Source organism: Equus asinus, chromosome 24, assembly GCF_041296235.1.
Source record: "Equus asinus isolate D_3611 breed Donkey chromosome 24, EquAss-T2T_v2, whole genome shotgun sequence".
In the NCBI taxonomy this organism is placed as follows: Eukaryota; Metazoa; Chordata; class Mammalia; order Perissodactyla; family Equidae; genus Equus; species Equus asinus.
Window position 1 is genome coordinate 18,658,281 of NC_091813.1, and position 26,970 is coordinate 18,685,250.

At 37.5% G+C, this 26,970-nt stretch overlaps 1 protein-coding gene across 1 annotated transcript in view; it reads right to left on the reverse strand.

The window, feature by feature from the left end:
- Nucleotides 1-467: 467 nt before the first annotated feature.
- Nucleotides 468-26,970, reverse strand: part of LOC139041791 (tigger transposable element-derived protein 1-like) — a 173,976-nt gene continuing 147,473 nt past the window's right edge. The window contains exon 4 of the mRNA XM_070496399.1: nucleotides 468-1,185. Coding sequence (XP_070352500.1) covers nucleotides 789-1,185 — 397 coding nt within the window. The 3' untranslated portion in view covers nucleotides 468-788. The remainder of the gene's footprint in view (nucleotides 1,186-26,970) is intronic.

Consider the following 26,970-nt stretch of genomic DNA (forward strand, 5'->3'; position numbering starts at 1 on the left):
GATGTCACTATTTTCAGAAACGTGTCTGTGATGGTTTGCTTGGTTTGTTTGTTTCTTTTTTTTTTTATCCTAGATTTGCTTGTAAGCAAATAATGCACCATGAACATTCCACTCTATTAATGAAAATATTTCAGTATCAGGGTCCATGTTTTCAAACTTTTTGAGGAACTTGTTGAGGTCTGAAAAAACTTCTGCTAAATCCTTCATTCTGAATTTTCTTGGAAATTCTTTTTTCTCCTGTACTTTCCTTTCCTCTTGCCTCTTCCTCAGCTATGCATTCCTGTTCCAGTTCCAACAACTCATTAGTCAGTTCCTCAGGAACCACCACTAGGATCTCCTCAATGTCATCCTTATCCACACCGAGGTTAAAGTTATTTGCCATCTCAAGCACAACATTGTTGATTTTTGCAACCTCCTCATCCTTGGCAAATCCTTTGAAGTCATGGACAAACCTCTTGAGTGTCTTCTTCCAGATGCCATTCGTACTCTTCTTGGTAACATCACCTCAAGCCCAAGCAAGGCCCTTTTTTTATTTTTTGAGGAAGATTAGCCCTGAGCTAACATCAGCCACCAATCCTTCTCTTTTTGCTGAGGAAGAATGGCCCTGAGCTAAGATCTGTGCCCATCTTCCTCTACTTTATATGTGGCATGCCTGTCACAGCATGGCTTGATAAGCAATGTGTAGGTCTGCACCCAGGATCTGAACTAAACCAGGCAACCAAAGTGGAATATGTGAACTTAACTGCTCCGCCACCAGGCCAGCCCCCCAAGCAAGGTTCTTGATGCAGTCATGTATGTTGTAATTCTTCCAGAATTGCTTCAGTGTCTTCCTTATTTGCAGCAGTAGCCTGGGCAAAAGTCCTTCTCAGGTGGCAGGCCTTAAAAGCTGCTATAACTCCTTGTTCCATTGGTTGGATAAAAGAGGTGGTGTTTGGAGGAAGAAACACTGCTTTGATGTTGGGATGAAGATTGCCAATAAAAGGACGATGCTTGGGTTCATTATCAACAATAAGCAAAATCTTGAAAGGTATGTTATTCTCCAAACAGTACTTCTCTATTTTGCTAGCATAGTAAATCAGGAGGACATCTTGGGAGAGGAGCTGGGTCATCCATGACTTCTTATTTCTCCAGCAGTACCCTGGCAGAGTGTGCTTATTGATATGCTTGAAGGCCCTGGGGTTCTCCCTGTGCCAGATCACAAAGGGTTACAATTAGTAGCCTGAAACATTGCCCCCAAGTAAGACTGTTATCCCATCCTGGAAACCTGGAAATTCAATGACTGTATTGAATGAAAAAACTGTCAGCCTAGAGTCTACAGTCTGCAAAAAAATTCTTTTAAGAATAAGAACAAAGGTTTCTGACTACTGAAGGAGGAGGTTAAAGAAAAGAAAGAGTAAAGACTAGAATGAACAGTATAGTATTGGATTAGTCAAAGACATTAATATCAACTCATGTTTAGCTGAGTAGAGGTACAGATAAACACAGAAATAATTTTAGACATGTTTGTTCACTGTTTAGTATATACACATATATTTCCTACATCTGTCTGCTGAGTGGGCTTAGAACAAATGACACCTCATTAGTAATATAAACACCCAGCATCCAGATCTTGATCTCTAATACCATTCTCCAATTAAAAAAATAAAGCAGTGCTCCTCTGAGCAGTAAAGGATATCAGTGCTGAAGACAGATGGAGAGAAACAAGATGAACCTGACTATAAGGTGCCAGGAAGCAATGAAATGTCAAAAACCACTATGACAGCAGTATGTCAAGGAGACACAGAGCCAACTGAAAGAGCCTCCAATGTCCAAGCTGAACTAATTTGAGCAAGAAGGTAATTAAAGTAGTATTGGATTGTATCCTCAACTATAAGGTAAATATCCATGAGTTTACACTGATATAAATAAATGTTTGAATAAGTAAAGAGGGAGAATAGGCAAAGTCCCATGCAGAAGAATCCTAAATAATGTATGTAGATATTCTTCTTGAGGAAATGGAGTTTATCTTCCCTCTAAACAGAGCCACATAGTGTGGGCTATGCTTAGTGACTTACATATATATATATAGTCAATGAGATAAAATAAATTATAACTTAAACAAACATACAGCAGAAGACTTTGGAAAATAAGATCCACTTAGAAAGTTTTATAGGAAGGGAAGATCTGTAGGCTTGTAAAGAAGACTTGTAGTTATCAGGGAGATGATGCAATTAAAACAAAGACCACAGAAATACTCCCTGCCTTTTGAGTAAAAATGAAGCCCTGAGTGACATACTTTTAGGGTCAATTAAAAAGAGGGCTCAAACACAGCACTCCTTCCAGTCAAAAACCATGGAAAACTCCATCTATTTTGCATTTGTTTTCTTCTCTGGGACCAAATTCTGGAGTGTAGACTCTAGCTTCAGTAGAGCTTTGGTTTTTTATGTCTTAAGACTATTCTGTTGACTTTTGACTTAGCTCTCCTGCACAATTTTAGCTTTAGTTTCTTCATTTTTCACCTCACTGGTTGCCTTAGGTGAAAATTTTCCAAATCAACTCTCAGATCTAAAAACCTCAACTTCAGTGGATATGGCCCCCAGCCCCTGGAAAATGGAAAGAGCAGATCAGAGATTTAAAAACCATACATTTGGCAACATGAGGGAAATAAGCATTTGGGAAGAAAAGAACTCAGCAAGGGATTCCATATTTACCTACTCAGCTACCAACCAGGTGACCATATATCTTATCAGACAAACTGGGACACTTTTGAGAATAAAAACAAGCGCTAACTAAACAGGATGCCAGACAAGATGTGTAAACAGAAACTTCTAGGACAAACTGGGAATGTGCGGTTACCCTAGCTCTAAATAAATCCAAGACCATACCAAGGATTTCAGAAACAAAAATCAAGGTGGGAAGAAAGGACTGCAGAGAGCAACCCACTGTCATTGTCAAGGAAGCCAGACATGGCTTTACATAGAGTTAGATATAATCTTGGGCATTAAAACTTCCTTGGTGGTTTGATCTTCAAATACTTGCAAAAGGACAGCATGCAATTGCTCAAAGTTTAGGGCTTAAGCTAAGAGAAATGTAATAAATTCCAAGAATGTAATCTGAGTCACTTGAGACAGAGATCTTTGACACATGAATTCAACCATAGATTATACATTTTTATAACAGGATATTCATATCTCACATAAATCCACTGTTTCATATAATAAAACATAAATGGAGATTTTATTTTAGAAGTAATGAATTATTGAAAGTGGAAGATTCGTGATATTTAAAAATTTCTCCTTCGCTAGTTTTAAATTACTGATGGACTGTGTCTACTGGCAAGACAGACAAATCGTAACATTTCCTGTGAGCCAGAGGTTGAAATAATATAGAAAAATGGATATGACAGTGATAATTCCTAAAGCTGCAATAATGAAAGGAACTGAGTTCTCATGACTGAAGCTTCCTGCCATTGCTGAAGATTCTATATCAGTAGACTGTTTTTCAGTTTTCTTTTGACTTTTATCTAAATCTAAAAACTAGATTATAACATTCCTAAGAAAAAGCATTTCGAATTTTGTCAAAACGGTTTTGTTTCTGAATATTTCCCCTAAAATAAAGCTCACATTTAATGAAACAATTTTCATCAAGATAAGCCACATGATATCATTGCATTATTAAATATACATGAGAGATGAAGCTTCCTCTTATTCTCTGTCCCCATGAATGTAATTTTGGTGTCATGTCTAAATTATAAAATTTTCTTTCCACCTGACAGTCAGGCTCATTTTTACTTCCTATGTTAAGAGTTCATTTGGCACATCGCCATTTATGCCCCTGACTTTCTTTCCCGATGTAACAACTACAGTGAGAGTTCAATGTCATTTCAGTAAACCTAAATAACATGCAATCAAAGAGTCCATATTAAGCAGATGTTAGGTGTTCAACACTGAGCACCTACAGCTCTGCGTTTCAGCCTCTCTGACGTTCTCCTGGCGGCTCAAGTTGGAACACTTATGACCATCCTTAACCATTCTCTCTCCTTTACCTTTTATATCTAGTGAGTCTCCAAGTCTCTTTGAAACAATATTCAAATATGTTTTCTTTCTGCCATTTCTTCTCCTCTATCACTGATGTCCTCCTTGTTCTAAATCTGACCTACGAACATGCTCTATTGTTATGAACATTGGAAGGAGTATTTCTTTGACTAGTCTCCAATTTGAGGAAAAGAGGGGAAGAGGAAACCAAGACAAGGTAGAGCAGGAGGGAGTTAAGGGAAGAACAGCTTCATACATGCCATAATAATTTTGTCCCCATTTCCAGAGGCCACAGGAAGCAACTTCAGTCCAGAGTACTCTTTGCTTCTTTATAATCTAAGGTGGATAGCCAGGAGAACAGAATAGCCCTGGAAATAATTCATTGAGCTGCATAATGGGGTCTAAAATTGTTTAGATTTTTTTCCTTCATGTTTTCCAAGTGACTATATTTTGTCAATTGGACTACAGTGTTTATAAAAGGCATTTAATAACTATTCTAATGAGGCATTATTTATAAAAGACTGTGGAGATCTTTCATACATGTATGACACTTCCCCTGAGTACTGTTAACTATCTCATCTTACATTCATCAGTCAATGAGTACTCGTGAACCACCTTCTTTTAGTAGGGCACTGTTGGACACTATTTACACAGTGATGAATGATACAGACATGAATCTTAAATCTAGTGAGGGAAAGAGATAACAACATTTGAACATGTAAGTAATTATGTGAATACAAACTAAGAAGAATGCTAAATACCAAATTAGTAAGGGAGAATGGACAGAACTACCTCAAGGATGTACCATTTAAAGTGAGAATGGAGCGATGAGAAGTCATGTGAGAATTTACAGGGAGAGCATTTCCAGCAAAAAGAACAGCTTTGTGCTGCCCCTAAGACAGGAAGGTGCATGCGTAATGAACTGAAAGGAGGCTATTTAAGCTTGAGCACAGTAAGCAAGGTGGAGGAGGGAGATTATGCTGCAGAGGTTGAAAGGGTGCTACTATTCAGGGCCTGGAGGTCACCAGAGGTGATATGGACATTGCTTTCAGTATAATGAGAAACCACCAAAGACCTTTAAGCAGGAGGTAATATGATCTAATTTTGCTTTCAAAAGAGCACTTAGGCTGCTATTTGGAAAATAGATTGGAGAGAGTTAGAGGAAAGTTGGGAACCAATTGGGAAGCTATTCGAATGTTTCTTATGAAGGGAGATAGTTACCTTGCATTGTGGCAATGAAGATAGAAAACAATTGCTAGGACTGAGGTAAGATCAGGGAAGACTCTGGTTTCTCACTTGTAGAGCACAGTGGACGATTATGCTGATTCCTAGGGTGTAATACTGGAGTAGAAATAAGGGAAGAGGTGGAGAGAGCAGTTCAGTCTTAGGTACTTAAGAATGAGGTGTCTTTGACATCAAGTGAAGCTGTTAAATACTAAATTGACCTCACAAATAGAAGTTTGTGCTGGAGATCCAAATTTAGGACACATTAACATATAAATATCACTTAAAAGAAATGCAGATAGACAAAATTGACCAGGGAGAGTAAATGTAGAATAAAAAGCAGCTCCAAAAACAGCACCAAGGAACTTAGCAACAGAAAACTTCAACACTTAGATGTCAGGTGAGGGAAGATAAATTAACAAAGGGGATGGAAAAGGAATTGTCAGAGAGAGAGAAAGAAAATCAAAAGAAAAAATATATACTTCAAGGAGAACTGAGTGGTGAACTGTGTCAAATGCTGCTAAACAGTTAAGAAAGATAAGGCCATAAAGGGGTTCTTTGGATCTGGCAACAGAGAGTTAGTTTGTAACCTTGACACAAGCACTTTCAGAGGAACGATGGTACCAGAGGCCAGAAGGAGGTGAGTTGAGAAGTGAATGCAGGTTGGGGAAGTAGAAATAGGTGAGTAGACAATACTTTCAAGAAGCATGACTATGAAACTGACAGAACAAATGGAGTGGGGAAATGGAGAAAAGAACTGGGAGGGCATGAAAAGGCTGAAGATGGGGCTACCATCTTTAAGATTGTAGGTTGTGATCCTATTTGTGTAATGAAGACAATCCATTAGAGAAAATACAATAATGCAAAAATGAGAGGAAATACGTGAGAGAGAAAAGTCTTTTTGAAGGGAATAAAGGATCACCCTGACTCAGGGCACCAGTGGAATGACTAGTCTCGGGTAGGAGGAAGGACTTCCCTGTAGTTAGTGTGGGAGAAGAGGACTGGAGCCACCGTTACCTTTGTGGGTTGCTGATAGAACACCTTTTGGAGCTCCCACTGGCAGGCTTCTACTTTCTTAAAGACAATGAAATAAAGTCACCTGCTGAGATTGGAGAGAGCAAGGAGAAGAGGAGCAAGAAAGGTGTAAAATCACCACGAAAACCAGTGAAGATTAGTCTTTCAACAACAACAAAACCCCAGGAATTCAATAAACGATTTTTCTCCCTATTGCTGTTGTTTGAGAAGAAAATAGCTTTAAATATTACCCATGAAAAACTCAAAATGAAGTAAGTTATGTTTGTTCAAAATCAATTAAGGAGAACAGGGAGTATTTCTGTAGGTCTACAGCGTAAGAACCAGGGTATCCATAATCCTTAGTTTCTTGGCCCAGAGTCAATAGGACAATAGTGAGAATGGAAGTGTACTGCTGCCCTGTCTTCCTTATTCAAAAAGAAAATTTAATGATACTCTTTGTCAATGTGTCTTTAAATTGCTTGCATATAATGTCATTCTTACTTGATTTTTAAGAATTTTATATATTATTAAAATTATAAAAGAATTCATAGTTATTACAACATTTCAACAAATATACAGAGGTTTGGTAATAAAAAAATAAAGATTTTTACCTCACCACCAGGCAATGTTCCTGGGAAGCCACTATTAACAGTAGGTCTGAAACCATTCACACTACCTTCTGTGTTTATCCAAGCATGTACAGGTATGGTTTGCTTGTTTTTCCTCTTACAGTGATGCAATCACACTAATCATTGGATCTGCACCATTTTTGTCAATTAACATGCAATTTTCCAAGTCAGTACTTATACACCTAAAATTATTTTTAATGATTACATTCTCCTATAGTTTATGCCTTCCATGTTTTATTTAGCCATGGCTCTTTTATCAGCAAGTTAGGTTATTAATTAAAACAATTGCTGCAAAACCTAGTCTGGAACATGTATCATTGTATACAGGTCCACCCCTAACATTTGTTGGCCTGAGGAAAGAGTACAAATGGAGATCACATATCATATGTCTAAATACTTCAAGTTATTAATGAAGCCAATAAGTTATTAAATAAAATCAATTCTATCTTCCTACTTTGACAAATATATACCCATAATGACCTAGAAGGCTAACTTGAAATTTCCGGTTCTCAGACGTCTTGGTCCCTGGCCATTTTCCCTCCATCTGCCCCACTTCTCAGTCCACTCTTGGAACAGTCCTATAACACAAGTTGCCTTGTGTAGTCACATGTGGACACTCTAGGCCTAATATTCACTCCATCTGCACTCTTCTTAGAGACTCTCCACCTGCAAATAGCCTCCAGGTGACCACTCCTTGGACCTAGAGTTGCTCAGAGAGAACAAACTGGGAAAAACACCCATTCAGAACTTGGAAGCGGACTTGCATCATTTGGCAGATAATTCTGAATCCTGAGTACATGGAATGTGATCCAGGGTCGGGACAAAGTAGCACGGCTCCACAACATCATGACATCTTGACCCCAACAACTCTCCAATGCATAAGGAAAGGCAGGCAGGACTGAGACTTCCGAAGGGCAGCACCAGGAGCAGAGCCCCCTGTGACCCAAATTTAAGGGCAGCACTGATTGCATAGTCATACATTCATTTCTGGAAGATGGATCCCTAGAAGTGGAATTGATGGATAAAAGGATATGATCATTTATTTATTTGGAAAAATTCTATCTGATACACCAATTACTGCTACCTATTTACATTGAGTTGACAATGTATAATACAGCCTTTTCCTTTCAGCCTCATTAAAAATATTTTTTTGTAATATTTTGCTAACCTATGGGTGAAAACAATATCTCATTGTTTGGATTCATATTTCCCTGAGTAGTGGTGACTTTTACATTTACATTTGTAATATATATATTCTTTTATGAATTATCTGTTCACATTCTTTGTCCTGTTTTGGAGAATTATTATTTTTAGAGTTCATTTTTACTCTTTTACTTTATATTCCATTAATTTCAGAATTTATCTTTACTGAGTCTGTTCTCCAAAATTATTTTAGTTGTATTATTTTCAGTGCATTTCTTATTACTTAAGATTTTCACTGATTTGTTTCAATCTTTGTTTTTTAATTAAAGCTTTAAAGTCATACATTTTGGTCTAAGTACAAGATTTAGCTATGTCACATTGATATTCATAAAAATTATTCATATTTTCATTAATTTCTATATAATTTGAATTTATTTAAATTTCTGTTTATTTTTAATCCAGGAATTTAATTTTAAAGAAGTTAATCTTTTCTAATGTGTTCATTTTTGTTAATGGAATTATTCAATTCATTATCATTAATTGAATTATTATAGTCAAAGCCCATGGCTTATAAAAGTCCCACTTTTTGGAATTTATCACGATGCTTTTTGTAACACAGTACCTGGTCAGTTTTAGTAAATATTCCATTGGCAAAAGATCCAGTGTAGACTATGAATAGGAAATATGTATGTTTGTGCATGAAATACTAAATGTGAAGATAGCAGAAAAGTAAGTGTAGAGGATTATTACTCCAAGGAAAGGCCACTGAGGATATAAAAATTGGGTTTGTGACAGAAAGATCAGCTTAAAAGCATAAAAAAAGATAAGAACAAATAAGCAGAGGTCACAGCAGCGTCTAAGATGTTAGCATGTAAATCCAGTTAGGAGAGAGGCCACAATCAATAAACACAAACAGGCAGGATTGTGATATTAGTGAGATTGGGCTTAGGGATCAAGCATTCTCCCAATAGGAAAATTAGATTTCAGACACAGGCAACCAGACTACCAAAATACAGAGCAGAAGTCAGCATAGCTCCAAGCAGAAAGAGACTAGCTTCTGAGTCAGTAGCTGGAAGCTTTGTATATCTTCCCTATTTATAGCACAATTATTTCCTGAAAGGTAGCAGAAATAATATGATCTTATTCTTATTTCCTTATTTGAAACTATTTTAACATTTTTATCTTTATTTTTAATTTTTTAATTTCAGTAACATTGGATTATAACATTATATACCTTTCAGACGTACATCATAATATATTTCAAATTCTGTGTACATTACATCATGTTCACACCCAAAAACGAATTATAGTCCATCCCCTCACATGTGAGCCTAATCACCCCTTTTGCCCTCCCCCCCCTTCCTCTATGGTAACCACCAATCCAATCTCCATTGCTACGTGTTTGTTTGTCATTGTTTTTATCTTCTTCTTACGAGTGAGATCATACGGTATTCGAGTTTCTTCCTCTGACTAATTTCACTCAGCATAAGACCCTCAAGGACCATCCATGTTGTCACAAATGGCCGGATTTCATCATTTCTTATGGCTGAGTAGTAGTCCATTGTGTATAAATACCACATCTTCTTTATCCATTCGTCCCCTGCTGGGCACCTAGGTTGCTTCCAAGTCTTGGCTATTGTGTATAATTCTGCAATGAACATAGGGACGCAAGTACCTTTATGCCGTTGCCTTTTCAAGTTCTTTGGATAAATACTCAGCAGTGGGACAGCTGGATCATATGGTAGATCTATTCTTAATTTTCTGAGGATACTCTATAATGCTTTCCATAGTGGCTGTGCCAGTTTGCACTCCCACTGGAAGTGTATGAAGGTGCCCTTCTCTCCACATCCTCTCCAACACTTGTCATTTCCTGTCTTGTTAATTATAGCCAAGCTGACAGGAGTGAGGTGATACCTCATTGTAGTTTTGATTTGCATTTCCCTGATAACTAATGACGTTGAGCATCTTTTCATATGCCTGTTGGCCATCCATGTATCTTCTTTGGAGAAATCTCTGTTCAGATCTTTTGCCCATTTTTTAATTGGGTTGTTGGTTTTGTTGTTGTTGAGATGTATGAGTTCTTTGTATATTTTGGATATTAACCCCTTATCTGATATATGATTTGCAAATATCTTCTCCCAATTGTTAGGTTGTCTTTTCATTGTGTTAATGGTTTCCTTTTCTGTGCAGAAGCTTTTTAGTTTGATGTAGTCCCATTTGTTCATTTTTTTCCTTTGTTTCCCTTGCCCGGTCAGACACGGTACTTGAAAATATGCTGCTCAGAATGATGTCGAAGAGTGTACTGCCTATGTTTTCTTCTAGAAGTTTCATAGTTTTGGGTCTTACATTCAAGTCTTTAATCCGTTTTGAGTTGATTTTTGTGCATGGTGTAAGGGAATGGTCTACTTTCATTCTTTTGCTTGTGGCTGTCTAGTTTTCCCAACACCATTTATTGAAGAGACTTTCCTTTCTCCATCGTATGCTCTTGGCTCCCTTGTCGAATATTAGCTGTCCATAAATGTGTGGGTTTATTTCTGTGCTCTCAATTCTGTTCCATTGATCTATGTGTCTGTTTTTTGTGCCAGTACCATGCTATTTTGGTTACTATGGCTTTGTAGTATATTTTGAAGTCAGGGAGTGTGATACCTCCAGCTATGTTCTTTTTTCTCAGGAATCCTTTGGCTATTCGGGGTCTTTTGTTGTTCCATATAAATTTTAGGAACCTTTGTTCTATTTCTGTGAAAAATGTTGTTGGAACTTTGATAGGAATTGCGTTGAATCTATAGATTGCTTTAGGAAGTATGGACATTTTCACGATGTGAATTCTTCCAATCCAAGAACATGTAATATCTTTCCATTTCTTAGTGTCTTCTTCGAATTCTTTCAACGATGTTTTATCATTTTCGGTGTACAGATCTTTCACCTCTTTGGTTAAGTTTATTCCTAGGTATTTTATTCTTTTTGTTGCAATTGTAAATGGGATTGTATTCTTAATTTCTCTTTCTGCTACTTCATTGTTAGTGTATAGAAACGCAACCAATTTTTGTACGTTGATTTTGTATCCCGTGACTCGGCTGTATTCCTTTATTGTTTCTAAAAGTTTTTTAGTGGATTCTTTAGGGTTTTCTATATATAAAATCATGTCGTCTGCAAAGAGTGACAGTTTCACTTCTTCTTTTCCAATATGGATCCCTTTTATTTCTTTTTCTTGCCTGATTGCTGTGGCTAGGACTTCCAATACTATGTTAAATAAGAGTGGTGACAGTGGGCATCCTTGTCTGGTTCCTGTTCTTAGAGAGATAGCTTTCAGTTTTTTTCTATTGAGAATGATATTTGCTGTGGGTTCGTCATATATGGCCTTTACTATGTTGAGGTCTTTTCCTTCTATACCCATTTTATTTGGAGTTTTTATCAGAAATGGATGCTGTATCTTGTCAAATGCTTTCTCTGCATCTGTTGAGATGATCATGTGATTTTTATTCTTCATTTTGTGAATTTGGTGTATGGCATTGATAAATTTGCGGATGTTGAACCATCTCTGCATCCCTGGAATGAAACCCACTTGATCATGATGTATGATCTTTTTAATGTATTGTTGTATTCGATTTGCTAGTATTCTGTTGAGGATTTTTGCATCGATGGTCATCAGTGATATTGGCCTGTAATCTTCTTTTTTTGTGTTGTCCTTGTCTGGTTTTAGTATCAGGATAATGTTGGCTTCATAGAATGAGTTAGGAAGCCTCCCCTCCTCTTCAATTTTTTGGAAGAGTTTGAGAAGGATAGGTATTAAATCTTCTTTGAATGTTTAGTAGAATTCAACAGGGAATGCATCTGGTCCTGGACTTTTATTCTTGGAGAGGTTTTTGATTGCTGTTTCGATCTCCTTACTGGGGATTTGTCCATTCAAATTCTCTACTTCTTCTTGGTCCAGTTTTGGAAGGTTGTTTGTTTCTAAGAATTTATCCATTTCTGCTGGAGTATCCAATTTTTTGGCATATAGCTTTTCACGGTATTCTCTTATCTTTTGTATTTCTGAGGTGTCCGTTGTAATCTCTCCTCTTTCATTTCTGATTTTATTCATTTGAGCCTCCTCTCTTTTTCTCTTGGTGAGTCTAGCTAAGGGTTTGTCAATTTTGTTTATCTTTTCAAAGAAGCAGCTCTTGGTTTCATTAATTTTTTCTATTTTTTTTAGTCTCTATTACATTTATTTCTTCTCTAATTTTTATTATTTCATTCCTTCTGCTGATTTTGGGCTTTGTTTGTTGTTCTTTTTCCAGTACCTTTAGATGAACTTTTAGATTGTCTATTTTGGATTTTTCTTCTTTGTTGAGGTAGGCCTGAATTGCTATAAACTTCCCTCTTAGAACTACTTTTCCTGTATCTCACAGATTTTGGCATGTCATATTTTCATTTTCATTTGTCTCCAGGAATTTCTTTTTCCCTTGATTTCTTCCTTGACTCCGTCATTGTTCAGTAGCATTTTGTTTAATCTCCACATTTTTGTGGCATTTCTTGTTTTCTTCCTGTAGTTGATTTCTAGTTTCATACCTTTGTGGTCAGAAAAGATGCATACTATTATTTTGATCTTCTTAAATTTATTGAGACTTGTTTTGTGGCCTAATATGTGATCCATCCTGGAGAATGTTCCATGTGCACTTGAAAAGAATGTGTATTCTGTGGTTTTCGGATGGAATGTTCTATACATATCTACTAAGTCCATCTGGCCTAATGTGTCATTTAAGGCCAGTGTTTCCTTATTGATCTTCTGTTTGGATGATCTATCCATTGGTGTAACTGGAGTGTTAAAGTCCCCTACTATTATTGTGTTACTGTCTATTTCTCTCTTTATGTCTGTTAATAATTGCTTTATATATTTAGGTGCTCCTATGTTGGGTGCATAGATATTTACAAGTGTTATATTTTTTTGTTGGATTTTTCCCTTTTATCATTATGTAGTGCCCACCTTTGTCTCTTGTTACAGTTTTTGTTTTAAAGTCTATTTTGTCTGATATAAATATTGCTACCCCTGCTCTCTTTTCTTCTCCATTTGCATGGAATATCTTTTTCCATCCTTTCACTTTCAGTTTGTGAGTGTCTTTAGGTCTGAAGTATGCCTCCTGTATGCAGCATATACATGAGTCTTGTCTTTTTTATCCAAGTGGCCACCCTACGGCATTTGATTGGAGCATTTAGTTCATTGACATTTAAAGTAGCTATTGATAAATATGTATTTATCGTCATTTTGTTACTTTTTTTCTGGGTGTTTTAGTAGTTCTTCTCTGTTCCTTTCTTTTTCTCTTGCTCTCTTCCCTTGTGGTTTTATGGCTATCTTTAGTAATATGTTTGATTTCTTTTGTCTTACTTTTTTGCTTACTTATTATAGGTTTCTGGTTTGTGATTACCATGAGGATCCTATTTAATATTCTATGTATATAGCAGTTTATATCGTGTTGATAGACTCTCGCTTGACCTCTTTCTAAAAGCTCTACTTTTTCACTCCCCTCCTCCCACATTTTATGTTTTTGAAATCGTATATAGTCTCTTGTTTAGTGTGTGTCTATCCATTATCCTCTTATCATTGAAATAGGTGATTTTAGTACATTTGTCCTTTAACCTTTGTATTATCTTCACAGGTAGTTGCTCTGCTACCCTTACTATATTTTTACCTTTACAAGTGATTTTCTTGCCTGGGTTTTTTGTTAGGTTTTTTTTTTTTTGGATAATTTTTTAAATCTCTATTTGCTGTCATTGCTTTCCCACTTAAATAAGTCCCTTCAGCATTTCTTGTAGAACTGGTTTCTTGGTGATAAACTCCTCTAATATTTGCTTGTCTTGGAAGCTCTTTATCTCTCCTTCCATTCTGAATGACAGCCTTGATGGATAGAATATTCTTGCATGTAGGTTTTTCCTTTTAGCATTTCAAATACCTCATGCCATTCTTTTCTCACCTGTAGTGTCTCAGCTGAGAAGACTGCTGACAGCCTTATGGGCTTTCCTTTATATGTCACTTGTGGTCTTTCTCTTGCTGCTTTCAGGATTCTCTCTTTATGATTAATTTTGGACATTTTAATTATAATATGTCTTGGTGTGGGCCTCTTTGGGCTTATCTTGTTTGGAGCTCTCTGTGCTTCCTGTACTTGGATGTCTGTTTCCTTCCTTAGGTTATGAAAATTTACATCTATTATTTCTTCAAATAAACTTTTTGCCCCTTTGTTTCTCTCTTCTCCTTCTGGGACACCTATAATCCAAATGTTAGCATGCTTGATATTGTCCCAGAATTTCCTTAGACTATTCTCATTCTGTCTAATTCTTTTTTCTGTTCAGCTTGGGTGATTTCCTCTAGTCTTTCATCTAGCTCACTCATCCATTCCTCTGCATCCTCTACTCTGCTATTGAGTCCCTCCAGCAAAGTTTTCATTTCCATTATTGTATTCTTCATTTCTGATTGGCTTTTTTTATATATATATTTTCCAGTTCTTTGTTGATAAGCTCACTGTGTTCATCCAGTCTTCTCCCAATATCTGTGAGCACCCTTATGATATTTTGTTTTTGAACTCTTTGTTGAGTAGGTCACTTGTTTCTGTTTCATTTAGTCCTTTTTCTGGGGTTTTGTCCTATTTCCTTGCTTGGAAAGTATTCCTTTGTCTCCTGATTATGCTTCTTTCTCTGTCTTTCTTTCTTTGTATTGGGTGAGTCAGCTATGTCTCCTGATCTTGGAGAAGTGGCCTTATGTATGTGATGCCTTATAAGGCCCAGCAGTGTGCTTCCCTCTCATCACCAGTCCAATGATCCAGGAGTGACCCCTTTGTGGGCTACTTGTGTCTTTCTGCTGTGGCAGGGTTGCTCTTACTGCAGGTACCCAGGGAGTCTAGTCTTTCCTTCCCTGGCCAGATGTTTTAAATCCAGTTTGGGGATCCTCTGCGCTGTTGGCTACAAAGTCTATCAGCACACTTTATTGCATTTTCTTATTAATTGGGTAGGTACCCAATGTAGCTGGTTGCTAGGTTCAGGGGCTGACAGTTGCTATAGGCCTCAGGCCTACAAGGCTGTTTTCAGTTCTCTTAGGAGTCCAGCTTAGTAGGGCTGGCCCTAGGCATGGGAGAACTCAATTGTTTCAGGCTTTGGAAGGTGAGGCTGATCCTTTTTATGGCTATTTGTGAAGCACAGGTCTTCTACTGCTGATAATATAAGCCTCACTCCCCACAGGACCACACACACCATCAACACAGTCCTGGTCCATGCACACTTCCCAATCCCCTGCAGTATAACCTGACACCACACTGCAGAGGCCTCCACCTCTCCACCAATGCCCCCCACAGTTCACCTTGTCCTCACACAGGCCCTGTCTCACAAAGCCAGACACACTTGCCTGCCTGTAGAGGATCAAGGCACCCAGTCAATACAAGCTGAAATGTAGCCTGAGAGCTTGCTGTTAGGTGGGGCTGGTCCCTATGGCAGGCTGCCTGCCCTGGTGCACTGGATTGAATCTGTGCTCTAGTGGATGTGGCAGACCCCTGGGCTAACAGGCGAAGGGAAGAACCTCAATGGCTCCCACCAGGGTCTGTGTCAGTATGCCTGGACCAGGTCAGAACAATGACCCCCACCAAGGTCTCAGTCTCAGGAGAGGTTCCTCCTCTCACCAAGATTCCCCCAGAGCCCACCAGATGAGTCTCCTTTCACCAAAGCACTGTCAGCCCTCTCTCTGGTGATTTTAGGTTGCTGCAATGAGTGAGTTTGTGCATGAGCCCTTTAAGACCCGGGTCTTTTTGGCTTTCAGCCGATAGCTTTTCTGGGTATATCCTCGCTGTAGTTAATATCCAGCGAAGCCAGACAGTAAGACCTTTGTCTCAGTTGGGCTGAGTCTGCAGGATGCTTATAGCCATATTGGACCCTGCTCCGGACCTCCCTCCTCCAAGGAGGGCTGCGTACCTTAGGGTGGCTCCCGCCTGGCCAGCTGAGAAGCTCCGCTGTTCCTAAAGGTGGCTTTTTTCCTCTCCTGCAGGAATTTCTGCCTCTTCTGCCTTAATCAGGACTGTCCCTTGTTGTGGGTGTTCTTTTTATCCAGTTTTCAGTTTTCTCTCCAGGGTAATTTTTCCAAAAATAGTTGTAACTATTTGTGTTTGTGTTCATGGGAGGAGATGAGTTCAGAATTTGCTTATGCCACCATCTTGACGAGATCCCATTTTTGTTTAAAAAGTATTATGTTTACTTCTATTGCCATACTTTTAGTATGTTCTTTCCTGCATATGTGTAGCATAAGATTTGGTAGTGAACCTGTTTAACAGAACAGCTGTTAATCTTGACTTGTACTTAAACTATGAGAGAAGAAAATAAGAAAATAAGGACTAGGAAAACTGTCTAGTCACCATAGGCAGGGAACTCCCCTAAATGAAAACACTTAACGAACAAGGTATAGCAACAAGAATTTCCAAAGTACATAGCCTTAGGTCCACACAGACCTAGATTTCAATATTATTCTGCCACTTTGGATGTCTTCTCTACTTGGAAATCTCCTGTGAATATTTGACTAGCAGGAGGAGACCATCTGCTGTGACACAGATGATGAAAACATACTTCCTGCCCCTTCTCCCAGTATTACATTGAAAACTAGCTAAATTATACTCCTATTGGATAATTTCTTCAACATACTAACCTCTCCTTAAAGCAATGGAACTTATTAATAGCTTGCAGTAATTCAGTGGCCTTCAATCTGCTCAACATACTGCTGAAGAACCTAGAGCAGGATTTTTCAACCTTGGCTCAAATGATATGTCGTTGGGACTAATGGGACTGTCTTGTTCCTCATAGAATGTTTAGCAGCATCCGTGGCTCTACTCTGGTATCTAGGTAGCACCTCATCTCCACTTGTGACAACCAAAGATGTCTTCAGACATTGTATATTTTTCCCTGGGTGGTGCAAAATCACCCACCATTGAGAACCACTGACTGAGAGAGAGAACAGAAATGGCTATTTAATTTTACTCCGTTGATTGGGAGGAATTAAGACATTCTGTTATTGTGAAGTGGAAATTTTTGAGATATATTTGTAAGTGGTTATAGGGACAATAAGTCTCACTCGGAGAAGACATGCTCCTTATTTTCCCATGTATTTTTAGTATAGGAGATTAAAACACACCCTGAATTTAAGAAAGTATAATAAATAGCCCAAATAAGTTAATTCCCCTTCAAATAATCATAGAACACCGAGACAGAGTAGTTTGGTAAATTAAACTTAACCCAAACTTTAATTTCATATGTTCATCCATTGAAATTTATTGAAATTCACTCTAATAATTTTGGGAAGAAATTTTGATGCTTCTTGGATGCCACATCACCATTGTAAGAAATTGCCACCCCCATCTCCTCACAATTCCTATAGATGGAAATGATGAAGGGTTCAATCAAGAGAAGACACTTGTCTCAATGAATACATACCTTGAGGAAATTTAGGAAGAAAATACAGTCAAGCCAATGCATTCGTGATTCCAGCTAACCTTTCCCTTGTGTTGGACATTGTAGTTAATTTCAGGTGCAAATATCAATGAGAACAAATCAGTTACAGTTCATTGATGTTGAAAATTCAACTAAAGTAGATGGAATTTCAATCATAAATGAGCAAATTGTGCTATAATTTGGTATTTTAGTAAGTAGTAAATAAATTAGTAAAATTATTTTACTGTTTCTAATAAGTAAAAATGGCCTTTAAATACTGGAAATTGGCCCAGAAACTTGAAGAATGGATTCCTTTTATTAGACAAATAAAGATTAAGTTAGGGGGCCGGCCCATGGCCCAGTGGTTAAGTTCACGTGCTCAGCTTCGGTGGCCCAGGGTTTCACCAGTTCGGATCCTGGGCACAGACATGGTACCACTCATGAGGCTATGCTGAGACGGCACCCCACATGCCACAACTAGAAGGACCAACAACTAAAATATGCAACTATATACTGGTGGGATTTGGGGAGAAAAAGCAGGAAAAAAAAGAAGATTGGCAACAGTTGTTAGCTCAGGTGAAAATCTTAAAAAAAAAAGATTAAGTTAATTACTTCGGGCAATAGAACCGAGAGGCTTAAGAGAAGCACAATAAACAATCGACAGTAGTGAGTCACTGGCATCCGATGTTGCATGCTTATGATTTTGCACACACAACCATTTATTTTAGGAGATGATTCAATCAAACAATCTTTCAAAGAAGATCAAAGCTTCTCTGAAGTATTGAAGATATTCTTAGGGCTTTTTTTTTTTTTTTAAAGATTTTATTTTTTCCTTTTTCTCCCCAAAGCCCCCCGGTACATAGTTGTGTATTCTTCGTTGTGGGTTCCTCTAGTTGTGGCATGTGGGACGCTGCCTCAGCGTGGTCTGACGAGCAGTGCCATGTCCGCGCCCAGGATTCGAACCGACGAAACACTGGGCCGCCTGCAGCGGAGCGCGCGAACTTAACCACTCGGCCACGGGGCCAGCCCCTATTCTTAGGGCTTTTTTATGATACATCTTAATCTAGATGAAACATGTTCTGTCTCTCTCTGCAGGGTGTTATTACTTTTAATTCAGAAGCTTCAGTAAATGATCACAGCTAGTCCATCATCTCTCACGATGTCAATGTCGTGTCTGATGTGAGAATGGATTAAGAACAAGCTGAAGAGAAGGTATGTCAGAAGAAGTTACTAACTAAGAATTACTTTCTGGATTTATCATAACATGACAACTAATGAATAGCTCTGACAGGTGTTTTTAATGTTGGCTATGGATAGCTGAATGGTAACAGTGAGCTAACTGTATTTGTATTCTTTTAGTACTTCTTTAAGGAACACACCATATTCTTGAAAATAAACTTTAGTCAAAATAAAATTTTCTAGGGTATTTCTTGGTGATGCATTTCTCTTTCTAAAGATCTCAATTTCTTGAGATAATTAAAGATCTCAGATGCAAGATAAAATTACATTGAGAGATTGCGGATATACTTCAGGAAATAAACTAAAGGAATAAAATGTCAAAAACATATTAGGACAAATAAAATTGTATCAGCACTAAATGTAAGTGAAACAGGAGAAATAAAAAAGTTGATAAGGAAGAAATATAAAATCCAATCGGGCTTTTCCTACCAATGGATAAGGACACATCTGTGACTTCTATTATGCTCAGTGGTAGTTCAGAATATAATAGCTTTAAAATATCTCAATTGTTGGTATTTAATAGACATAACATATATCCTAAAATCAGGAGAGTATATTGACACCACGGAGATTGAGAGATTAGGAAGAGACAGGTGGAAACAGAGAATAAAATAGAATAAATTAAAGTCCAGTAAAATAGCATGGCATAATACTCTGTTAAAAACGTGTTTTATTCTACTGAATAAAAAAAAGAACTTCAGCAGATAATAGAGTGGTGATGTTTCTATACACACCAAAATAGAACGGAAAATGGAATTTCTGAATACAATCACGCCCCACCTAACGACGTGTGGTCAACGATGGACTACATATACGACTGTTGTTCCATAAGATTAGCACAATTTAGCCTAGCTGTGGAGTAGGCTATACCATCTAGGTTTGTGTAAGTACACTCTATGATGTTTGCACAAGGATGAAATCACCTAACGACGCATTTCTCAGAACGTATCCCTGTCATTAAGCCAGGCGTGACTGTAAAACTATGTCATCTCAAGTGCTTACCATTCATAAAAATAGTTACTTAAATAAAATATCAAAAACTTTATTTCCAGTAAAGCCAGACTAGGTCATTCAAATTAACCCTACCAACGAAAACAACAATGACAAAAGTAGATAAGCTTTTATCAATTTTTTTTTTTTGAGGAAGATTAGCCCTGAGCTAACATCTGCTGCCAATCCTCCTCTTTTTGCTGAGGAAGCCTGGCCCTGAGCTAACATCCGCGCCCATCTTCCTCTACTTTATATGTGGGACGCCTACCACAGCATGGGGTGCCATGTCTGCACCCTGGATCTGAACCAGCAAATCACGGGCCTCAGAGAAGCAGAATGTGCACACTTAACCACTGCACCACCCGGCTGGCCCCCAAATATTTTAATTCACATACATAGTATTAAAGAGCTGAGAAGTTAGGTAAACAATATGACTTAATTGAAGAGGTTTTCGTATCTTTTTAAGTTTTTATTTGAAGAACTTAAAAGTGTGGTAAACTGTTAGAATTAATTAAGCATATAGCAACTTTACTGGATATAAAATAAACATTAAAATCAATTATATTTCTGTATAACAGTAACAAATAGAAAAAGTAGTTAAAACAGATATTTAAAATTGCGTCAAAAATTTAAAGTACATACAGGTAAACTTAAAATATGTGTGCAGGAAAAATTATGAAACTCTATTGAGAAATAGCAAATAAAGCTTAAATAAATGTAGAGATACATTATGTTCATCATGTGAAAGATTTAATACTATAGACATCAATTCTATCCGAATTAATTTATAGAGTCAAAGAAATCTCAATCAAAATTCCAAGTCATTTTTGGAGGAGCCAAGGAAAGCCAAAAATACTCTTGGAGTAAAACAAGGTAGGAGGCCTTCAACAAGCAAATATCAAGATTTATTATAAAGCCATGATGATTAAGCAGAAATAGAAAAATGCACAAATGGAACCCGAGAGAGAGTCCTGATACACATCCACCCATGTATGTATAGGATGTGGGATGATGTGGTGGCACAGCAGGGTAGCTGGCAAGGGAGAGTCTCTTCAACAAATAGTAATAGAGGCTGGGCATCCATGTGAGCACCAGATAGTGTCTATTGTCTCTAAGCTACACTCTCCATGTGCTAAACTCTCTTGTACACTGGCTTCCTGCGAGGTTCTCCCAATGAGAAGCACTGGATAGAAACTAGAAAGAAGGATGGGAGCAGCCAATGTCTTTTTTTCTCTTCAGCATCTCCTGGAATGATGACATCAATGCAATGGCAGGAATTGGAGGTGATCACCAGCTGCTGCAGGTGTCAGCAGCATCAGCAGGAGAGTGGGCAGTAGCAGCATAACCTTCAGTGTCTCTGTTGATTATGGACCAGAGGCTTCAGCCTAGGGGCATCAGGCAGCTTCCTGATATTTGGGTAACAGCTCCTGCTCACTTTTGCTTCTCTAGAGACTCCCCTCCTTCTTCTTTTAGCTCCTCCAGTCCTTCCAATAGTTTTCTAATAGACTTTCTAAATAAATGCTCTATTGAAGCACCTGGAGTGATTTCTACTTTCCAGAATGGGACACTGAGACAAAATTCTACAACTAAAACAAAAACTAACTTTAGGTGGATTCATTTTCTAAATATGAAAGGCAAACTTATAAAGCTTTTAGAACATAATATAGAATAATATTTTATTACCTCAGCGAGAGAATTTCTCAAACAAGAAAGACAGAGCATTAAGCATAAAGGAAAAAGATTGATAAATTCTACTTCAATTAAATCTTCTATTAATAAATAGATAGAAATTCTATTTATCAAGACACAAAAAGGAGCTAAAAGACAGAGTGAGAAAAGGGATTCACAACTTTTAACTAAGAAGATGCTAGCATGAATACATGTAGAACTTCTAAGCTTCTGAAAATCATTACAAAAAGAGAAACCCAATAGAAAAATGGGCAAATTATTTGAATGGCATTTCACCTTCACAAAAAGGAAATCCAAATGATAAATGGACAAATGAAAAGATACTCATTGGCAGTTTCTAATCTCTGAGCATTTCTCCTTCCTCTCCTCCCTCCTTTTCTTTCTCCCTTCTCCTTCTCCTCCTTCTTCTCACCTTCTCCAACTCCTCACCCTCCCTCTCATCTCCTCCTCCCTTTCTCCTTCTCCTCTCCCCATTTCTTCTGCCTCCTTTACCTTCCCTTCCCCTCCCCTCCAGCCTTCCTCCTCCTCTTCCCTCTTCTTCTCTAAATTGCCCTCCTTTTCCTTTTGCTCTTCTAGACCGTCTACCTCCTTTCTAACCAATCTTCTATTTGAAATACTGAGATAAGTTTTGTTTTCCAAGTTGTTCTCACAAGTTGAATTGCTTTGACATGAATTCTAATCATGTTGGTGACCAATATGAAGTCACATGAATTTTTCTTAAAATTATAAATAAAGAAAAATGACATTCCTTCGTTCCATTGATTCATGGACTTATTCAACAGACATTTATGAATAATTGTGACAGGGTTGGCTCCTTGATAGTTTTTATAAGTTTATAAGAAAAGAAAGACTTGAACCAAAGAAGAGTGAGAACAACAAAGAATTGAGTAAATGGTAATGACTTAAATTTTCCAAGCTTTAGTTTCTTCATCAGTAATATGAGAATAATTACAAGAACTCACAGGCCCATTATGAGGATTTAATTTATTGTAATACATCACTCTAGAAGACTCTCACTCCTCCCTCATGCTTTTCCACATGCTGCTCCATCTGTCACAGATGCCAGTCCTTTCTTCCACTCTGTTTCCTATATGCCAAACTTGTGTTTATTTTTTAAGGCTCAGCTGAGGACTTATCTACTCCAGTAAGATTTGCCCATTTTCTCTAGGCAGGTTTAGGTGTTCTTTGGATTTCTCTAGCACTCTTTTCCTATGTACCTCTCTTGTAGGACTTAACAGTTTGCATTTTTCAATATCTATCCATGTATAGATACATATCTTATTTATCTATTTATCTATTTGTTACCACACCTTTTATATTGCCTGGTAGGTTAGCAATAAATGATACCTGAATAAAAGAATAGAGTTTTAGCACTGTAAAAACCACTACATTCTTGATAAAATTATCAAGGAAGACTAGAAAATATTAGAGCTAATAAAAAATTCAATGAGTTTAAGATCCCTGAAGAACTGAGAAGTAGTATAAAAAGAACAGCTGTGATAATAGTGAAAATGTAGAGATTCCAGAGCTTATCATCAAAATGAGTTTAGCCTTTTTCTGAAGATTTCCCAAGGGGTATAAATGATATCTTATTTGGAATAAGAAATTGTTCCAAGGGGACTTTTTCAGGCATTTTCACCTGGGGGAGATTCTTCATTAATATTAGCATGTGTAACACATTTCTCATCCATGAAAATCACGGAGTGAGACTCAAAGGAATGGCAAGCAAGAAAAAAACATTGAGAGAGTGCTAAAAGTAGCTAACACAAACACTTATTCTTAGCTTACTATTATCCCCTATTCAAAAGCCATTTATCAAATTTTAAGAAAAAAGTACGTGGACATATTTTGCTTAGGAAGACTATTTTTAACCTCTGCATTCTTTTCACTTTCTAAGTAGCAGATAGAAATTGGATACTTTTTAAAAGATGTATCTTTCAGGTGACTAATGTTACCAAAGCTGAAATGAGTTCGCTCACCCATTGGGCAGCAAGCCAATCTCTGACACCGGGTGTGGTGGAAGAAAGTAGGAATTTTATTTTTGCACAGTGCTGAGCAAGGAGAGAGGGCAGCTAATGCTGAAATCCCAAACTCCCTGAAAAGCTAAAAGGAAGGGTTTTTATTTGGGGTTTTAGGTAGGGGAGGGGGAGCATATGGCCTTGCTGGTCAGAGTTTTGCCACCAGCCTGTCTTTGGCCTTGAGAAACTTACAGAGAGGAGGAAGACTGTGACCTTGCTGCTCAGCAGCTTTCCCACCAGCCTGTATCTCTTTGTGGGGAGGAGATAATCCAGGTGCTTGTCCTTGACGGTGTCTGTCTCCATGGAGGATAGTGGATTCTGGAGCCAGGAAGCCAGAGAGTAAGCAGGGAATGAGTGTTTTGGTTTTAACCCCATATATGCTGGGTTTAATGTGGGGAAACTGATATTAGGGTCGATATCAATATCATTCTGCTTGGTTTGGAGATTTCCTTCATCTATGCTTCTGCCATCATTCTGGAAGTTTTCTTTATACCAAATTTTCCAAATCAATAATGTTTTACTGATATATGTTGAAGCACCATTTTGTCCTCTAATTCAAATACCCATAGGCAATGGCAAAATTAGAAATTTTGAGTAATTAAGCATAAACTTGCATTGCCAGGAAAAGTTGGGAACTGAGAATTATGTGGAGAAAAGCTAAAACTATATTTTTTATTTTATTCTAGATAAAACATGTGAATTTCAAAAAGTAGCTCTCCAAAAGTCAAGCCAAAATGAGGCTGGTGTGAGTTCAGTCCAGGGGTACAAAGCTTGAGCTCTGGAGTCCAACAGACGTGGATTAATATCCTAGATCAACCCCCTTAATCACTATGTATCCTGCAAAATTTCCTTAACTTCCTAAAGCCTCAATTTCCACATCTGCAAACTGGCAATAACAATTACCATCTACTTAGGCTAGCATAGAGATCCAGTATAGGTAAAACATTAGCACAGAGCTTGACGCATAGCGTTAGGGAATAATGCTGTTGTCACTATTGTTATTACTGATTATAAAGAATGCCTTACAGGTGCCATACCAGGTTCTGACTGGTAAAATGACTGGTTCTCAAACTGGATCTGCTGCACCCAAACTCTGGGATCCAGACTTTATCTGTTAGGAAGTGTTCCAATGCAAAAAAATGGAACTTCTGACTCAACTCAGATTAAATAAGATAAAATGTATTTTGCTGCATCATAATGAAGTTCAGAAGTAGGATTTACTTCAAGCTTGGTACATTAAAATGCTCATCTATGTCATCAAGAACTCAGTGTCCTTCCATCTCTTTAGTTTACCATACATGAGATCAGTTCCATCCTGTGATCTTAAAATGGCTACCAAAAGCAATAGGGCAAAATGGTCCTTGTTCAAGTCAAGTAAAGAAAGAGTGATAGAGACAGATTGATTGATTCCAGGAAGCCCAAGCAATCCTCTCCCTTTGTGTCACTCTGTCCTTTTTTCTTTTCTTTCTTCCTTTTCTTTCTTCTTTGCTCCCTCCGTTTATCTTTCCTTCCTTCCTTCTTTTTTCTCTCTCCCTTCGTTCCTCCCTTCTTTTCTTTCTTCCTTCTTTTTTCTTTCCTTCCTTTCTTCCTTCCTCCCTCCCTTTTTTCTTTCTTTTTTTCTCTTTTTATCTGTCTCTCAGTCTTTCTTCAACAGTTATTTATTGAATATCTACCATAGGCCTATCACTGTTCTGTGTCATAGAGATACATCAGGGCACAATATAACAAGCTTGCCCTCGTGCAGTTTACATTCTAGTGGAGGCAAGTTGCTCCCACAACTAAACAAACCACTAGCTAGAAGAATGAGATGACAATGGTTAGAGGCTAACCAGTTGGAGTGGAATAGATGTTGAGGAGTCTACTACATTGACCCAATATCTCAAAATATATTCTTGGGGTCTCTTGTCAATAAGAAATCTTCAAGTATCTCAGAGTCTATGGCAGGAAAAAAAATCATTCCTTATTTCTATATATCTGTCTTATTTTCTGCTTCATGGACAAAAAATTTAATTCTTCAGTGGTGTGCACTACCTAGTCATTACTAGATATATTTGCTTATTTTATGTTACAACATGTTAGCAAAATTCAAGCTCATTTGCTTTCTTTGGTTGTCAGTTTAAAATCACAGACCTTACATTTATCTTTGTTTATTATGTAAAAATAATTTAATGTTTTAATCATAGACTACATGATATACTATAATAGTAATCTTCAAATGCCCATTTCATTCAAATTTTATGTTGCACATAAGACCAATAAGTCCCTGCTGCTACAACCAATCATTTCATAACTGTATCTAATAACAACGTCTGGTGGTGATTTTCAGTTGAACTGAGTCACTCATAATGCATCAGAGTAAATGGATCTGAGCCTCATATTGCTGACTCCACTTACAATGTGGTTTCACGATAATGCCAGAGCAGACTTTTGCCTCAATTCACACCAAATCCTGACTCCCACCAGAGTAAAGCAAGACGTGAATAGCCCAGAACTGTAAATTCTTTTAAGGATGTAGTATCTCATCTACTTTTTAGCCTAGCGCTCTAAGATAATGGTCTGTGCTAAGTACTCAAGGATCAAAATAGGATTCCAGTAAGGATTTCTTCTTGCCATGGTCAATCACACTCATCTTTTGGGGACCTGCTGGTCAAAGCAGAGGGAGCTGGAAGGAATCCAAAGGTGACATATAATAATCTAAGTAAAAAATTTAATCATTTTACTTCGAAATATTAGTGAGCTACAAGCTTGAGTATGTAACTCCTTTGCTTCCATCTGCTTTCTGTCACTGTAATATCACATCAAAAGAGACGGTCGAAGAGGATGGAAGGGGCGTGGATAATGTCATTTTCTCTCTAAAATATCTACTATGTAATGACCCTCACTCCCTGTCAGAAACTTATTTAACCCCTACAGAAAATCTAGGACGTTGATATCAGAAACCCCGTCTTACAAATAAGGTGTCTCAGCTCACAGAAACTATGAAATTTGCCCAGAGTATTACACTCTTTCCCAGTCTAGCATGCAGTGCAGAACGTCAGAACCAAGGCCCATATGCTGATTTTTTTTCCAAGAATCCATATGTTAAATTAAAGGAGAAACAGTTTACATTAACAAGAGAAAAGAAAATCTCCTTTGAGAAGGAAAATAATCTTAATAATAATTCAACTTTTGTGAAACTGAAAGCTAAAAAAATAAAATCAGCAATTCAGGAATTAATATAAAATTCAATCATTTAATGAGGTAACTAAAACTTTGAGTCTGATATCTTTTTGAATGTTTTGGATGTTTTTCATCCTAATTTCATTTACACTCAGTAGAAATTTAAAAAAGAAATATTTTCTCCAAAGTAGCAACCACTTTTCTTAAAGATATTACGTGGAAAGGGAGAAGTTTCTCTCTCTTTAAAACAAGTGCCATGGAGAGGAGGATTTGCACAGGATGGCTTCCATGGGCCCTTCCAGGTCTCACTTTCCCATAAGCAGCAGTATTCCAACATACCTGGGTGGTATAGGTAGTGGAACTGTAGGACTTCTAAATTTCTTCTAACAGAAAATCATATTATTTTGTAAAGGTTCTTAA